The sequence below is a fragment of the Ascaphus truei genome, chromosome 12, assembly GCF_040206685.1.
Source record: "Ascaphus truei isolate aAscTru1 chromosome 12, aAscTru1.hap1, whole genome shotgun sequence".
Classification (NCBI taxonomy): Eukaryota; Metazoa; Chordata; class Amphibia; order Anura; family Ascaphidae; genus Ascaphus; species Ascaphus truei.
This window is the reverse complement of record NC_134494.1, coordinates 18,665,046-18,678,441: the sequence shown is the minus strand read 5'-3', so window position 1 is coordinate 18,678,441 and position 13,396 is coordinate 18,665,046. Positions and strand designations below refer to the sequence as shown.

The window sequence follows — 13,396 nt, the reverse complement described above, 5'->3', positions numbered from 1 at the left end:
ACACGTAGACACACACACACACACAGACGTAGACACACACACACACGTATACACACACACACACGTATACACACACACGTATACACAAACACACACACGTAGACACAAACACACACACGTAGACACACACACACATAGACACACACGTAGACACACACGTACACACACACACACGTACACACACACACACGTACACACACGCACGTAGACACACACACACGTACACGTAGACACACACACATGTACACGTAGACACACACACACATGTACACGTAGACACGTACACACACACACACACACACACACATGTACACGTACACACACACACACACATGTACACGTAGACACGTACACACACACACATGTACACGTATACTCACACACATGTACACGTACACACACACATGGAGACATACACACACACACATGGAGACATACACACACACACATGGAGACATACACACACACACATGTACACATACACACACACGTATACACTCACACACGTATACACACAGGTATACATACACATAATGTATACACACACACACATGTATACACACACATGTATACACACACATGTATACACACACACATGTATACACACACACATGTATACACACACACACATGTATACACACACACACACACACGTGTATACACACACACACACATGTATACACACACACACACACACACACGTGTATACACACACACGTGTATACACACACATGTGTATACACACACACATGTGTATACACACACATGTGTACACACACATGTGTACACACACACACACATGTGTACACACACATGTGTATACACACACATGTATATACACACACATGTATACACACACACACATGTATACACACATACACATGTATACACACACACACATGTATACACACACACACTTATACACACACACACATACAATGTATACACACAAACATGTATACACACACACAAACATGTATACACGTGTATACACACACATGTGTACACACACACACACGTATACACACACACACAATATATACATACACACAATGTATACACACACATGTGTATACACACACGTGTATACACACACACATGTGTATACACACACACGTGTATACACACACACACGTGTATACACACACGTGTATACACACACGTGTATACACACACACACACGTGTATACACACACACACGTGTATACACACACACATGTGTATACACACACATACGTGTATACACACACACGTGTATACACACACACGTACACATACACACACACACATGTATACACACACACACATACAATGTATACACACAAACATGTATACACACACACACACCCCAGCACCACCACATCAGCACACCGGTATGCCCCCCCAGCACACTGGCATTCTCGCCTCCCCACCATTCCCAGCCCCCATCAACACCATCAGCACCCACACATCGCCACCTTTGCACCTCCCCCATCGGCACACCCACATCCGCACCCCCACATCAGCACCAAACCCTCCCAAATCAGCACACCGATACAATCACTATCAGTACAGCCACAGCAGCACTACCACCGCACATGGGCCGCGTGGACCACTCCCCACCCAAATGCCACACCCACACCACAAACATCCCGGGCAACGCCGGGGCTCTCAGCTAGTAATATATATTATCTTTAACTGTGCATGCAATGTCTTGTATATAATGTATACCCTGTTCATTTATGTAACTGTACTTGTAACCATGTATTATTTGTCTTAACTGTGTGCCCAGGACATACTTGAAAACGAGAGGTAACTCTCAATGTATTACTTCCTGGTAAAATATTTTATAAATAAATAAATATTGTAACAGTGTGCAGCTCAAACTGCTGGGAATATTGGCAACACATTATCACAAAAGAAAAGTGTTGCAAAGATCTTGCACGGCTGCAGAAGTGTGCTAACATCTACTATAGAAATCAAAGGATACTCAGTATATGAAAGCTCATTAAAAATGGAATTGAGAGTGGAATTAAAAAACATGTAGTATTATCTAATACTGTACTACAGAACAGATTTTAAAGAAACACCACACATTTGGATATTGCATGGATTTAAGACAGGACAGAAAGTTACTGTACCAGGATTACATAAAAAAATTAGTCGCTATTGGGTAGAGCCAGAGAAACAGACATATCATATACTGTAGATAATGTGAAAATAAAGAACACTTGTGTTTCAATGTGTAGTTCTACATAGGAACATACTACAGTGTATGGACAAAGTGATGTCAGTAGGCTGTGATGTGTGTTCCGGTGTCGGAAGGTGTCTTATGGCAGGACTGCTTAGTAAATAGCTTAAACACAAGCGAAAGATTCCTCCTTGAATGCACTCAGAAAGGTTAGTCAGAGTGATATGGTTAATACATTAAAAAAACCTTTTAATCACATATATATAGTTAAAACCATGTTTGTATAGAGGGGGATGGTGTAAATAGTCCAGGACCAATCCCTACTGACAGACCAAAAAGATCTTCCTGAATAAATAGGCGGAAGATAGTATAAATAACAATACACCACCTTAATGTGGGCTCGCGAACTTAGAGAATCACCAATGTATAGCTTCAGACTAGGAAACCTGTCCCGTCTAGGGAAATCCTATTGTCAGTAAAATCAACTGACCTGAATAGATACAGGCTGTTGATACTAGATCTGAAGGGGTGATAAACTGAAAACCGACCGGTCAAATAATAATAAGGACCTGTGTAATGTCAATAGACCACATTAAGTATAGATGTAAGACAACTCCAGAACAGGGTGAAGTCAACAAAAAAAATGAAGAAAAATACTACATAAAGTGAATACAAAACCACACACAAAAACAATCTATAAATATAATATACAATTAATAATAAAATACGTGGCTGGATGGTGTTGAGCTCTGCGGAGGGCAAGCACACAGTGTGCTCTGCTAGTGCCCTGAGGCACGGTTCTAAGACCGTATCCAGGGGCAAGAGAAGTGGTGTACCCTCATTGTATAGGGCCATCGAGCAGGAGTATACTGTCAGATAGGACATGGATGACGGACATACTCATATACACTATGGTATTGTACTATCTATGTGGGACTATAGGACATCACTGGTATAGTCCCCACTAATAAGGGGCCCATGCCGATGACCTAGTCTGGGGTATTATATACTTATGGCGACACAACACTGTTAAATATGTAGTGTGGACAATACCCCATGTACTAATCATTATATATGACTGGTGTGTTGTGTGCCATTATAGTCAGTGGTTCCAATCTAGGAGACTCTATTCAGTGATCTCTGCGCTAACTGATTAACATACTTCTGAGGCTATAACTGGATACGGTCTTAGAACCGTGCCTCAGGGCACTAGCAGAGCACACTGTGTGCTTGCCCTCCGCAGAGCCCAACACCATCAAGCCACGTATTTTATTATTAATTGTATATTATATTTATAGATTGTTTTTGTATGTGGTTATGTATTCACTTTATGTAGTATTTTTCTTCATTTTTTTTGTTGACTTCACCCTGTTCTGGAGTTGTCTTACATCTATACTTAATGTGGTCTATTGACATTACACAGGTCCTTATTATTATTTGACCGGTCGGTTTTCAGTTTATCACCTCTTCAGATCTAGTATCAACAGCCTGTATCTATTCAGGTCAGTTGATTTTACTGACAATAGGATTTCTGTAGACGGGACAGGTTTCCAAGTCTGAAGCTATACATTGGTGATTCTCTAAGTTAGCGAGCCCACATTAAGGTGGTGTATTGTTATTTATACTATCTTCCGCCTATTTATTCAGGAAAATCTTTTTGGTCTGTCAGTAGGGATTGGTCCTGGACTATTTACACCATCCCCCTCTATACAAACATGGTTTTAACTATATATATATATATATATATATATATATATGTGATTAAAAGGTTTTTTTAATGTATTAACCATATCACTCTGACTAACCTTACTGAGTGCATTCAAGGAGGAATCTTTCGCTTGTGTTTTCACTATTATCCTTATCCTCTTTTGCACCAGTATTTGGCTTTACTCATCTACTTATTACTCATTATTTTTGCTGATGCGGGAGCTCCCCTTTACCTTTTCCCTTCCCCTCTTCCCCATTCCTTGATTTGTTAGTAAATAGCTTCCAAGATATCTACAATTCTAAAACAAATGTTTAAAATGATACAGAGGATATCTCATCAGGATGTGCTTTCATTGTAACTCGATACATTGTAGCATGTGAAGAAGTGTGAATGCAAACTGAAACACAAGCCGCTTTCATGTCAGTAGGCTGTAAGGTGTCTTCCAGTGCCGGAAGGGGTGTTATGGTGGAAGACTGCTAAGATAATATGGACCCAATCTATCACGATCAAAAATTGTGTTTTTGTCATTTAACTGACACTTAAAAAATTGTTTTGTGAGCAACCATTAACCATTAGTCTTGTCTGCTTTAGCACCTTTGGTGTCTGCTTTGTGTCCACTTGAGACGTGAAGACTGGTTATAAAGGGACATGCGAGACACAATGAGGATAATCTAGGGCTATACAAAAGAACCCAAATAGGACTAAACTGAGTTAACAAATCCCACCCTACAAGCTTTATATGTATAGTGGAGTTGGAATAATATACCAGTGCTGGCAGGCAGTAGAATATGACTCCCCGGGGCTGTAGATCTTCCCGCTGTACACACAAGGGCACTGTTCTTGTTTGACACACTCCTTACGGTGGTGCACATCATCCAAGACAGTTCCTGCAAGAGGAACAGTCTCAACCAAAGGTGACTTTTTAAGTGGTGAAACATCCACTTATGGCTCAGTTAATGTTCCTTTCATTAGGTCCTGATTATGTATCAGTAGGTCGTCTGATCACCACTCTCAAAGACAGATGTAGCTTGTGACACCTGGTGATAACAGATCCAGTTATAGATCAGAATATCAAGAGTGTTCACGGGATTTAATGGCAGTTATGGGGCAGCATATCACAGCATACCCCACCAGAGGGAATAATGAAGAAACCATGTGGGGCTATGTGTGGTCTAGAGGCAATGACAATATTGGTAGAAGTACCCGATTTGAGACCTAGACATCTCATTGGGATGATTCATTGGACTCTGTCACCCTCCAGGTCACCCTGTAGTGCAAGTGACAGAGTTGATGGGCTCTATGTCTCTGCTGTCTGTGTCACTGTTTACCAAGTAATGGAAGAGAGACTTGATGCGTCAAGTTCTTCTTCCGTTTTCTGCCTGTGTCACTGTATCACCCCGAGGTGGAAGCACAAACCATGCACCTCTCCGTCACCAAGTAATGTTATCCTCGCCCCCCTCCATAAGTAACACGTTTAAACCAAAATACGGAGACAAGAAGATCATGACAGGACATTACCTTGAGGACAGGAGCAGCCCTCTGTACATTGCTGACTGCACAGTTGACTTGCAACAGGGTTGGAGCAGGAGTCGGGACACGGTGACCCACACTCCACAAACTCCATTGTCCTGGGACAGCTTATAACTAGGGAAGAAAAGAAAGAAAAGCAGTGAAGGTGCAGTCCCACATAGCTAAAATAAAACAGTGTGCAAGATATTATGAGTTTAAGTCAGTAGGTAAAATAGGGATTCTTACTTTTCTTCCATTTTTTACTACACTAAAGTGGCAATACACAACACGTGATTTCTATTCCAGCATCTTGCATGTGTCATTTTGAAATAGCAAGTGCAGAGAAGGGCGTATGGAGGTGTATCCTCAGTGAGCAGAAATATGAACAGGAGTACTGTATACTGTATATGGCGGTGTGATTATTAACAAAAAAAATGGACTATATAATTGTTAGCCGCATTTTGATACATTTTCCCATCCCTACCCATGAACGGTAGGAGATCATTGCAAAAACACTGACTTACAGCACAAATCAGGACGTCTCCACTTTCCTGGATGCCCCTTGGCCAAAACACATTCTTTAGAGAACTGGTTCAGGGTGCTACACACGCACATTGTCTTGTTCTCCTGCCCACAGCCGCACAAGTCCTTTTTGCAGGTCTGTAGATAGTCCTGGTAGGAACCCAACTGGTCTTTGCAGTTACCTATTCCTGACAGAAGGTTCTCACACTCCTTCATCTACAGGGCCAAAGACATGGGTGAAGCAGGAGAAGACATGGACATCCATCACTTTACATAACTACAGTACTTACACTTACAATCTTCTGTTACACATGTAGTATAGGAACTAGTTATATATATGAGCCCACCACTACAGTCATTGACTAACTTCTGTTATTTAACTGGATATAGTAGCTGGTTACTCACATGTATAAAAGCAGTTTCTTTCATGTGATGCCACAAGCCAGTCATTGGTAATGCTGTCACTGCCTGATTTTTTGATTTTTGTTCAACACACAAAGTTTTGATCACTTACCTGCGATGTGCTGCCTCTTCTACCCCTGTCTGTCGGTTTGGGTGAAGTATGTTATTTTTTATTCCTATTATACGTGCACTCGCCTCTCTATATCCTAATATTTCTGGTAGGTGTGCTTGCTCTACTTACCTCTTGAAAAAAAAAAAATATATATATATATATATATATATATATATATATATATATATATATATATATATATACACACACACGTGTGTTGGACAGAAATAGACTTTCAACCAAATATTCTTGTAGATTATAATATATATAGGGTAGGGTAAGTAGCATAGCCCAGTATAAGGGTAGTATAGTGTATATACTGTAGCACAGTATAAACAGTGTACTCTGGTGACATCTGGTGGGATAACATGAGGTAGCACACCAAAGATTCCCCATCCTTATTTTTTTAGGTGCTTCATCTTACCTAGGACAGAACCTTACAGGCTGATCAAAGTCTACATTCTACGAAACAGGCTCAGACTTGCATCAGAGGCTCATAGGTACCTGAAATACTATAGTGGCCTTTTGTTTTATATCTTTGGCCTCAGAAGCTGGAGAGTGGGGGCGACTGGGGAAAAGTGTGAAATTGCTTCTACACTGAAAATAAACGGACTCTCAGTAAAGGTGCTGGAGAAATGCAAAAATATCTAGAAAAGACATGGGGGCATCCAAAAGAAAGAGCAGGTATCAAATTAGTGTCACGCTGGAAAATGAGTGGGCCAAGTGGTCTTTCCCTGTCTACAGTTTTATACCTCTGAGATTGTAAGCTCTTGGGGGCAGGGTTACTCTTTCCTGATATTCACTTTTATGTTGGGTGCACATATGCCTGTATTGTATTATAGTTTAAAATACACATATATAGATACAGTTAGAGACTGCACGACTAAATGAACTGCCAGAAAAGTTCAGAGCATTATTCTCTGGCGTCTGGCGTCTCCACTGCGATTTTTTTCATGTACCTGCTGCTGACATTTATCCATCACCACCTTGTCCTCTTGGACATCTGGCATATCCGGACATTCCTCAGTGGGCCCATTCACCTTATGAATATTTCCAAACGACATCCAGGAAACTTTCAAACCTGCAGAGCAATGTACAGTATACAATGTGTCCTTCATATTTCAGGAGATCCTTGGCGCATAGAAAATCAAAATCTGAAATGAGGTTAATGGTAAAGTTGCTGTATAGAGACGTAGAAGGCTTCATTGTTCCATCTGATGGGACAATGGGGGATATTCGGCACCAACATCGCCATCATATCCTAAGGAAACTCTGTGATTTTCTGAGTGATGACGGTATGTTGTGTTATCTGAGGGAGCAATGTGATGTGCTGAGATGTATGTACATCTGTATATTCAGTTATGATTAAAAACAATGAGAGATCTGACTTCTTCAGAGTTGTCAAGTTCTGACAACCACACTGGCCAATATATGAAAGGAGATACATTAAATGACATAGCTTCGTCTCCCATAGACTTGGATAGGGATGAAGAAACATTAATTAGGCAGATAGGAAGGATAAAATAAGTTTGGTAAGTGTGCCACGTACTGTATGAAGTGAGTTTTGAGACTCAAAAAATGACATTTTAATTAAGGGAGGACACTTAAACTGGTGTTTTGGTTGTGCTTCTAAAATTTTCCCATGTTTTGCTTTGGATTTTGGATCTTTTTTAAATTATGAAAAACAGTCCATTTTTTCTGAGTGCACATCCCTGAGGAAGGTCCTTTCTGGACCGAAACGTTGGATTAAGTGTGCTTTGTATTTTTAAATACAGGTTTTCTTTGCATTACCTATTGAGTGCTGTTTCCTGTTTGCTCTTTGGGGGAAACAGTTTTGTTCCGCTGTATGGTGCGGAAAAGCCCTGTGGTGGCGAGTGGGCAGGGCTAATTTGTGCGTGATTCCCTAGGGCCCATTCTCACCAAACATCCTTGGGGCGTTGGTCTTGGTGGGTCTTACGGACGATCGGCCTTCACCCTTGGGTGAGCACACTGGCAGGGTTGGCACTTATCGGGGTAAATTATCTGTTTGAATAAAAGCTGCGGCCATTGCACCTTCAGAGTTTGGTTGTGGGGTTATTTATTTATATGTAAGTTTACGAGGATGTGTACGCGGGGAGGGAGGGGAAGCTTCCTCGTAGGCTCCAAGTTCATGTTTCTCCTTCACATAAGTATTGGAAGGATGACTTTGCAGAGTGAACAATGCTCATACCCTCCTTCATGTAGCATTGGGGTTTCCACATTTATGTTTATATAATACCGAAATCCAGTATGAAAAAGTGACGTCGTGATGAATGATGAATGATTTGCAAATGCTTCAAGGGGAATCCTATCTCCTGCCTTACAGGTATATTCTTTGTTTTTTATCATCTCTGATCTTAGCCGGGAGCAGAAATCCACACACTGAACCAACAAGTAGTGGTGGTAGAAAGAGTAACTAATGCCTTTAGGGGCGGGTGTCACGATATTATGAGATGACCAGGCAGTGTCCTAACTTTATTATTTTAATAATATAGTAAGTTGGGAAAAGGTCATTAATACACTCAAGTAGAAATCTATCACGTTTTTATGCCTGATTTCATTACAGTAATTTTAAGATCAGGCATTTGGCGTCAAGGCACCAAAAAAATGGGCCAATTATGCGTTCCGACAGACCTTTCCAGGACAACGGTACAAGTCAATGAAATAGGGGACAATCCTGTACATACGAGATATCTGGCAACCCTATGTAGCATTTGATTGGGGGGCTTTTAGTGTTTCCTCCAATGTGCTCTCCAGCACCAGACACATTGTAGATGATGAGATCCTTGTGTTCTTCAGCGCATATCTCCATGATAAGAAATGTGATGTGTCAGTTAGTGCACTCCTTGGAACCTGGCTTGTCATCCCTCTCAGCTACAAGGAGTCAGCATTGCACGTTCTATACTGATACATCAAACAGATGAGGCACATGACATCGTTTTAATAAGATTCTATAGCAGTTGTTGTGCAGGTGTAGCCCCACTGCTATTTTCCCTAGACTGACACATAAGTCCTGGTAATAGCAGGCAGTGCTAGAGTTAGGCCACTGTTATGTAGGCATGGCACCTTGCTGGTTAAACCCCTTGCTCACTACATGTGAGCAGTACCAGAGGCAAGTTATATTGTTGCAATATCAAAGCACATGCTTGTCTGGCAGAGTCTGGAAAGTACTGGTAGGTCATGTGACCAGTGGGATGACTGTTAGGCAACATTCAGTTTTGCCCAGAGACTGGGAGGGAATAAAGTTGACACCCCCTGGGGAGATAAGGGGGAGGTGTTGTCTGTTCAGCTCAGAGAGTGTGCTGGGGCAGAGCGTGCTAGGTGCCTGGCACAGACACAGAGGTTCCCATGCTGCAGGGAGCAGGGCTATAGCCTAGGTTAAAGTTGGGAACTGGGGCTGAGCCTACTCGAATCCTGTCCAGGGTTAAGTTGGGTCCTGGTTGGTACTGCATTAAAGGGGGAACTGAGGCCTGAGATACTGAAAACTAGTCCTGTTTATGCTGTTGCCTAATGCTCAATAAACATATGACAGGTGTATCTACAGAGATATACAGAGAGAGAATCCCTTTGCAGGCGCACCACATACCTTTATAGAATAAATGTGGTCAGGGTAGATATAACGTGTATAATAGAAAATTTTATTTAAATACGTGATGGTGCAATAAAAATAGCAAATGTATACGGGTTAATATTTACTATGTTAAAAGACACTAATGTCACAACAATGGGTCCAAAGAAGCTACTTTGGGCCCATTCAGCAGATGAGGATATTTAGTATAAATGGTGTTGATACACTGTCTTAAGTATTAACATATATCTGAAGTATACCAGTATATGTCTTGAGATTTGTGTCTCTCAGACAGAGGTGACACCTGGTGGTGCTGAGATGTATTGCACCCAGTGTCTAGTTAATCACTGTTGTGTATCTATGCTCCAATCGTTTTGTGTGGTCTCACAACTGGGACCACAGTTGTCGTCCACCGTTCCTCTAGCAACAGTTTGTTCACGTGCTTAGCCGTTCAGTGTGGCTGGCTGGGTAAGTATCACTTCCATATAGACACAGGTACGTACTGAATATAGGCGGGTGCTGTATATTGGTGCCGGTTAATGTATTCCAGCAGTGGTGGAGTTAACATCCACTGTTGTGGTGGTTCCCCGTGTGTTCCTATTGGATGCCTAGTAGCACTGTAGGTTTGACCTAGAGTCTAGATGGTTAGTTCTCCGGTATCCGCTTTCGCTTCAGTGCGTGTGCATCTGCCCTTATTCTCAAAATCTCATAATTAGTTATGAGATTAGCTGTTTTATGCCGCCTTAGGCACCAGTTGCCTTGTCAAAACTCGCGCCCCTTCTTTTTTGTCCCGTGGACCCCGTATATAGATATTTATGTATCGGGGGTATATAGAGATAGCGCGGGTGTATCGTGCGCAATGCTATGTGGGTTTATGGATCCTACTGTGTCTGCATCATTTCAGCACATATTTCTGCTGTTTATCAGGAGAACTAGTGGTGTATTGGAAGTACACTTATAGTTATGCTCCTGTGGCAGCCAAAAAGGCACCACTTCAGGGTACTCCAAAGTGTTTAATGAAGTCAGTGATTTCAGCAGACCCCCAAAATAGCAGGAGGTGGGACTATCCCACGGTATATTGAAAACCCAGATGCTAATATTGCCTTCTAGGGGTACATGGAGCTCTATAGCTACCCTAATGCTCAATAAAGCAAGCATCCTGTTAAAAGTTCCTGGTGCCCTTTTCATATTAGTATTCTACTCCTCACTACAAGCCTGGCCTAAATACACCAGAGAAGCCCTGAGACAAAAGGTAAAACTGACTGAGCTACGCTGAAGCAGGTAGAAACCCTGTCTGCAGTGCAAAGAGAGACTGAATACGTGTGTGATGGGCAAGGGTAACCAGGCTATACAATAAAGGTTAAGCCCTCTGGTTGCCCTTGGGCCCCATGGGTCCCTGGCAGCTACCTAGCACTATAAGCCAGGGGCCAGGTATCCTTACATGCAAAGTTAAAGTGACCCCTACTTTTCCACTTTCCATGTTCCCTTCGCCCCAGACTCATGAAACTTTGAGTGTAAGTTTTAGCTGGGATATTTGGGTAAGAATGCAATTATTTTGTTTGCAGGAGTTCGGGGGCTGGAGCTACCGGTAGTACCTTAATTCTACCTGGCGAGCAGGCATGATTTGCCGGTACGTGGGTGGAATTACACCTCTGGCTGTCCAGTGTCCCCCAGACTCTTGGTTTTCGATCCCCGATATCTCAGTCCTATGTCCCTTACAGTCATGAGTCTTCCCATGGTCCCCCATGTATTAAAATATGTTTTATGTGTTTCATACATTTATTATAAGGCTCTATGCAGTCAGCCAGGGCATCTGCTTAAGGTGCCAGCAAGTCTGCATAGAGTCCGTAATTCAAAGAGGAGACGGGATGTTGAGAGGTGTCGGGGTGCTAAGTGGACGGGCAGGGTGGAGTACTGAGTCCGAAGAACAGAGACCCACTGCGGGGAGGACACTCTGGTCTGCCAGACTTAGTGGTGCCTGCCCAGTAGGTGGCAATGGGTTGACTGGGGGAAGCGGCAGAATGTTGGCGTGTTTCCCATTGGTCAATTCATATGTCCTGCCCATGGGACATCCAGAGCTAGCTTGGCATGCCCCCTCCTCTGACATCAGCCAAGAGATGAGCTGTTTCTATTGGCTAGTTGAATAGGGTTCCCACGCTCTGATTGGTCGCTCCTTCTACCTCTAAGGATAGCTTAGCGGAGTGTATGTAAGGAGATGGCCGAGGCAGAGAACCAGACCATCCAGTGACTTGTGTCAATGAATTTAAGGCGGGCTTTTCAAAGTTGCTCTGTTGCAAATAGCAGAGGAGCCGGCTTAGTTTTGAAGCTAGGAAAGTCTGCCTCGCAGAGACTAAGTCCCATCTTTTGCGCACAAGTTCTACAAATCGACCGTAGCGGTCGCAGCTAGGAATTGAAGCCAAAAAGAGGACCAGGAGAACCGAGTGTAAAGCCCAGTCAGGGTAAGCTCATCCAAGCAGCGCCCTGCACCCAGGAAAGCCTAGATTTTCCCCCCAGACCCTCAGTCAGTGTATTTTTGCATGTATATGGTGTAATTCTTCTTGTTGTACGCTGTTTACCAAAATAAACTACATTTCGTTTCTACTACCTTGTTCTGCCTAATGTATGATCCCGTTACAATAGAAAAGGTGTAGAAAGTACAACAACGTGTACACCCTATCTTCTGCAGCCACGGGGTGGGGGGGTGGGGGAGGGAGAGGGGGCGGTAGGGGTGTTACACAGGATAACCGAACATATCTCACCAGATGGAACAATGAAGCCTGCTACATCTTCAGATGACAAAGTCCATAGCAGTGAACAAACCACTAACCTTTCCAGGTGAAGTCATTGGAGGGGTTATTGTCATAGCTGGCACAGAGACCACATGTTTTTTCCTTGTACAGATCCTCCAGCTCCAGCTGAGGAGAAACCACAACTCTTAATCATGAGATATCCAACAACTGAAGACTTTTACCCAGACGTACAGTAGGTGCTTAGTTACTAAAATCTCCTGGCCTCAAGACTGATGCAACCCCAGTTAGAAAACATCGCACCAGATGTATCAAAAGATTTAACGGGATCCCTTTTCTTTGCTAAATACAGTATGGTGTTGTTTTTGGCATTGGTTTTACACCTGGGAGTATATAGTCCTCTTTACGATAGAATACAACATTTTCAAGGCAATTGTGATTCTGCACAAAGGAGGCAGTTATCTTTAATTCACATCAACGCTCAGTCATAGACAGTATAGACATCCACTTACCTTGAGGTCGTCTCCCCAGTTCCATGTCAATGTCACACCAATCCTGGATGTTATTTTGAAGTTTTCACATGCGTCATCAATAACAATGCTCCCCTTAGTGTATGGCAGAAAGACTCTACAATATATAG

General features: G+C 42.5%; 1 protein-coding gene across 1 annotated transcript in view; it reads right to left on the bottom strand.

Moving 5' to 3' along the window:
• LOC142463845 (mucin-5B-like) overlaps window positions 1-13,178 on the bottom strand; it is a 41,434-nt gene extending 28,256 nt beyond the window's left edge. The window contains exons 1-6 of the mRNA XM_075566657.1: window positions 13,164-13,178; window positions 12,837-12,924; window positions 7,383-7,504; window positions 5,912-6,125; window positions 5,397-5,522; window positions 4,645-4,765 (exon numbers count right to left, since the gene is read on the bottom strand). Coding sequence (XP_075422772.1) covers window positions 4,645-4,765; window positions 5,397-5,522; window positions 5,912-6,125; window positions 7,383-7,504; window positions 12,837-12,924; window positions 13,164-13,178 — 686 coding nt within the window. The remainder of the gene's footprint in view (window positions 1-4,644; window positions 4,766-5,396; window positions 5,523-5,911; window positions 6,126-7,382; window positions 7,505-12,836; window positions 12,925-13,163) is intronic.
• Between the last annotated feature and the right edge of the window lie 218 nt (window positions 13,179-13,396).